The sequence below is a fragment of the Pleurotus ostreatus genome (assembly GCF_014466165.1).
Source record: "Pleurotus ostreatus strain PC9 chromosome Unknown scaffold_14, whole genome shotgun sequence".
In the NCBI taxonomy this organism is placed as follows: domain Eukaryota; kingdom Fungi; phylum Basidiomycota; class Agaricomycetes; order Agaricales; family Pleurotaceae; genus Pleurotus; species Pleurotus ostreatus.
In genome coordinates this window covers 46,972-51,792 of record NW_023503168.1, presented here as the reverse complement: position 1 = coordinate 51,792, position 4,821 = coordinate 46,972, and the positions used below count along the sequence as shown (strand labels likewise).

At 55.7% G+C, this 4,821-nt stretch overlaps 3 protein-coding genes across 3 annotated transcripts; 1 reads left to right on the top strand and 2 right to left on the bottom strand.

Annotated features, from left to right (window-relative positions):
- Positions 1-385: 385 nt before the first annotated feature.
- PC9H_002785 (uncharacterized protein) lies at positions 386-638 on the top strand (the record flags this gene model as incomplete). Its single annotated transcript, XM_036772397.1, has 2 exons — positions 386-488; positions 541-638. The coding sequence occupies 2 exons, from the start codon at positions 386-388 to the stop codon at positions 636-638; spliced, it is 201 nt and encodes a 66-aa protein (XP_036625589.1).
- Positions 639-1,874: 1,236 nt separating this feature from the next.
- PC9H_002784 (uncharacterized protein) lies at positions 1,875-3,175 on the bottom strand (the record flags this gene model as incomplete). Its single annotated transcript, XM_036772396.1, has 2 exons — positions 1,875-2,231; positions 3,047-3,175. 2 exons carry the CDS (start codon positions 3,173-3,175, stop codon positions 1,875-1,877), a joined length of 486 nt encoding a protein of 161 aa, XP_036625588.1.
- A 764-nt stretch (positions 3,176-3,939) lies between these two features.
- PC9H_002783 (uncharacterized protein) lies at positions 3,940-4,541 on the bottom strand (the record flags this gene model as incomplete). Its single annotated transcript, XM_036772395.1, has 2 exons — positions 3,940-4,400; positions 4,493-4,541. The coding sequence occupies 2 exons, from the start codon at positions 4,539-4,541 to the stop codon at positions 3,940-3,942; spliced, it is 510 nt and encodes a 169-aa protein (XP_036625587.1).
- Positions 4,542-4,821: the final 280 nt, after the last annotated feature.

Below are 4,821 nucleotides of genomic sequence, written 5' to 3'. Positions count from 1 at the left end.
TTCGGTAAGTCTGGTTTCGCTTCAAGTAGGAGTTGGCTGACACGCAGTATACTGGGTTCAGGAATGACATCAAACGCCAGGCCATACATGACCTGGGCCAGTTTCCATGATGAAATACGCCAGGTTACTGGTCCTGGCTGCTGTTCAGGTACGTCTGAATCCGTGGTGCCGCATCCTACTTTTATAGATTGATGCGTAGAGTACTCTCAGATGGCGGCCAGTCCCTTTATAACGAGCACACCCGATAGCGCGCGCTTGCACATGGTGGTTTCAACAGGAAGACCATGAGTACACCGTTTCTTGCGCATACACACACACGAAACGCGACGATGACAGGGTTAGGGTGTCGGTTAGCGGTTGATACGGAGCATAATCCGAGACCCAGATGAGGACATTCGGGGACAAGGGGTGCCATGCTGGATTCATTAAATTCAATGGCGGCGCAGGGGAAGTATGGGACGACTCTAGAACAGATGGCGTAAACGCAGGTACGTGGCATCGCATTTTGAAATATATATGCGCTGACATGCGAAAATCTAGAGATGCACTATGGATCTCGGCTTCGTCTCGATACATATTGTCGCCATGAACCTTTCTGGGTCGCGTTTTTGCGCTGCCCATCGCGACTTCAGCGGTGACCGACCTGTCGCCGTAGTGTCCATGGAATCCACGACATGCGAGACAATGACGGAGCCTGTCAGGGTTAGACGCAGGTGCAACAGGTCAGAAGGGGTGATAGGTCGCCAGCGTAGATGTGTAACTAGGACATGTGTATATGGGTAGAGGGTTGGATGGAGTGGGAGGATAGATGTACCAATGGATGGATGTACCAATGGATGGCTATGCGCGAGGGTCACGAACGGTTTCCGTTCGCGAGATCAATCACGCGTGGACGGCGTCGATCGACGAGAAGAGCGGGATCGAATCTGGGTGGCCAGATGCGGCAATATTGCTACAATCGGTTCCCGTTCGCGTGTTTTGTCATGCGAAGATGGAGGCAATGGACGGGAAGAGACACGAACACTGGCTATGTGGGAACTCTGACGAACGGTCCCCGTTCGCGAAGATATCGACGGACGAGAGAACGCCTGACGAACGGTCCCTGTTCGCGAGGGATATCAAGAGCAAGCAAGTATCACGAACAGTTCCCATCCGCAAGGCGTCTACTAGCTGGTATACGAACAGAACTCCTTGGCGAGACTGCGTGTTGATGCCGCATCCCCAAAAGTGGAAGGATTTCTACGGTTTCGGGTCTGCCCACCCGCTATCAAAGCGCAGCCAATGGGGGCATTGGGTGAGGCTTAGATAGATAGGCCGCAGCTCGACGTTCAGATTTGCTGAAGTTCGCTGGTCGGCGACGGAGAGGATATTGTCCAGCTTACTGGTGCTGAATGTGGCAGCCGCGCGGCGGATACGCGACGTAAAGCCTGGCAATACGTAAGCGGAAATGTGAGCATGCAAAACCGTCTGACATACAGAGCATTCCTTGTCGATATGAGCCCAGAAGAGAGTCAATGAGAAAACATGACTGGACTTCGTAGCCTTGTCGTACGCTTCTACTTCGTTCTTACTTTCACCTGACCCCTATAAATCCAGCTTTTGGGCCGAGTTGTGTGTAGGGAATGTACCGTGCTAATTGTGCGGTATGTATCTGACTTTCCAGCTACTCTGAGGGCTGAGCAAAGTTTGAAATTCGTGCCAACTTAATCCCAGATAGAAAGGCAAACTTGTAAGAGCGTAAGAGTTGAAATGGGACATATGGACATACACGATATTCCTACGAGAGCGACGCAAAAACAGATGGAGAGTAAGAGCAAGATCACGAACGAGGGGCCATACAAGAAAGCGAAATGGGGATCATATACTCTCTGACTTCATCCAAGAACCACCGGCACTCGAGTTGCTGCTGTTGGCCTCAGCAGCATCAACCGCCTCCAGTAGATCCGCTTCTGAATCTTCTGCCTCCGCTTCAGCGTCTGCGTCGACTCCTCTTCTCCCGCTTCTGCTTCTTTACTGCCAATATCATCAGCAACGCCTGCGATCTCGGCCAACTCCCTTAGCGCATCTCCGTCTTCTTCTGGTCCATCACTGTCGCCGTCACCAGACCCATCGGCGTCGGCATCGGGTTCTGGATCCCCGCCATCGATGTCCATCTTCGACATCATCCCGACCTTTCTGGCGCCACCTTCGCCAACCAAAGGCGAGAGGAGCCGGCTTTCGGGGGACGTCGACTGGGGTTTCTTGAGTTAGAACGCGAACGAGACGAGAGCGTGCCTTCTGGGAGGGTCGCAATGCTGGGTGGCGATGGGGGGCTTGTCCTTGGTGCGAGTTCGTAATTGCAGAACGCAGGTTCGCGCTAGAGTCGTCTTTGTACTGCTGTATAGGCATAGTATCCGCTCGCGGCGGGGCCTGGATCGTTCGGACCGGGGCAGTCTGTTGTTGGAATGCTGCGTTATGCGTGGCAGCGACGGCGTTTGCAGTCTGCGCGGCTACCTGCTACCCTTCCAGTGTCCCCCGCCGTTCGACCCGTTTCATCTTCGTGCAGCATCTACGATTAACCGTCAGCAACGATCTTACGGCCAACATTATCACCCACCTATCGCATACGGTGCCTGGGCCTTGAGGCCCTGGTCCCCATTTCTCCACACACTTCTAAGCTTGGGTTCTATAGTCTGAGTGCTGGATCTGGCGTTTAGTGTGGGCGTCGTAGTTGAGGACGTCGGAGATGGCAGTGCATTGAAGTGAAATAGGTCCGCTAGTGGTCGAGGTGGACGTGGACGTGGTGGGCGCGCGTTAGTATACTATCTCCCATCTCCCATCTGTATCGTAACCGTCAACTGGCGAGCTGGTTTGACCTCGAGCACGCACACTGAGTTCGCACGTCCCCTTTGACACCAACGTCCAGGTAACTCTTGGTCGTGGGCCCAGGTGTTCTCTCGCTTCTCCCTTGCAACGCTACAACTCCTCCATTCGGTTGACGAGGCTTTGGAGTCTGCGCCGTGGTGAATCTCGTTTGCCTTCTTATCGGGTCAAACGACTGACTGACCGCCATCTCGCTGTAGCTCCTTTCATCGTCGTTGTCGTCGACATTCACTGGCGTTGAAGGTGGCGTTGTGGGGCGGCCTCGAGTGCGTGACACTCGACTTGAGCTCCAAGGTTCGTTGCCCTTCTTCATCGTCTTCGTGTTTCGACTAACCATCTTGCATCCAGGTCCATCCTTATTATCGCCGCCGCCATAATGTTCTCAGAGTTTGACGGCATCGACCACGACCGGGTCTGGCTGTATCTTCACGGTACGTAATCCTCTCTCCTTGTACCTGGTTCCACTTCTACCCCTCCTCGTGGTTCGTGTCCCTCCGGGTTTGGTTCGTGCTATCGAGGGTGATCGACTGCCAACATTATCAGCGCTCGAACGAACTTGACGTGCACATTTAAAGTCCGCTCCGTTCCGTTGACGGATCCCGGACTTCACCTCCACGCGCGAACCGCGACGATGACGACGACGACGATGTGCACGGCAATGACGAACGCAGATCTCAAGTCCCGTTTACACAGCACGCTCGTTGCTCTAGGAGCTCACGCCACCTGCCGACTTTCCCCGTGTCTTGCCTTCATAGCCCACGTCTCCTTCGAGCGAGTCGAGCTCGCCAGCACCTCTCTGCGCCCTGCATTTGTGCAAGTCGTGAACCATCCCCTCTCACCGTAACCTCACTAGCTGCGCTAGCATCAACGGTTGCCGTCAAAGTCGTCGCCAACGCCCAGAGGGGTGTTCAAGTTCGCACAAATAAAATGTGGGAGTTCGGGATGCTGAGGGGGCGCTGAAGGAGGGGGAGAATTGGGCGCAGGAATGTGGCGAAAGGACAGGCGATGCGAGAGGACATGATAGTGAGTCGTGCTGTCGTCATGGAGGACGCACGTGCTTACCTTGCTCGTCGTCGCCTACTCCCTTCGCTCTCGTGCTCCACGACTACCTCCCCCATTCCTTGCGCTGCTCCCCGCAGAGTAGCGCGTCCCATTGTCAATTGTAACCCCAGGGACAGCGCTGGGTACGCTTGCTGGTGTGCGCAGAGGGCCTTCGACGAGTAGTGGAGCGGAGGAGGATGTCGCCCCATCGATGTCGCAGATGTTGGGATGGAGAATGTGGGTGAAGGGGGGGACCCTGATGCTTGGTGCTTGGTGCTTGGTGCTTGGCTCGTCAGCTGGCACGGTTATTTTGGACGGCCTCGCCGCGAGTTCGTGGGACGTCTGAGAGGGTCTCGGTGTAGTTGCGACAGTGACAGAGGCGACGCCCTGCCTCCTGGCGTGCGCGGCAATGGGGAATAGGGAATCCAACGCTGCATCGCAGAGAGCGACGTGCAACACGCCATACGTAATCCGCTGACATTGCGGGTGCCGCAGCTCTGCCTGTGCATCAACTGCTTCCCGACGTCGTCGCCGATTACTCCACGTGTGGCGATCTTGGGATTTGGGCGCCGACACGAGGGGGACCCACCTTCTTCAGCCCTGCGCTGCGATACGTCGTCGTCGTCGTCCCCCACCATGCTTCTGTCCTCGATACTCCAGCAGGCAAAGTGTTGAGGCCGTTGTTGGGTCCTGGGTGCGACGCTCCGTGGGATTTGGGACGATGCGTTCGACGCTGATGGCCACAGACGGAGAAGATATGGGTGGTGTTGTAGGCATTGTCAGGGCGTCGCACGGAGTGGTTGGACGGGTGTGGTCGCGTCGACAGGGCGCGGGGAAAATGTGAGGGCCAGAGGGGGCTCTGTAGGACGAGATATTGCGGTGAGCTCGTTCTCACTAGTGCGAGATGCGAGATGGGTG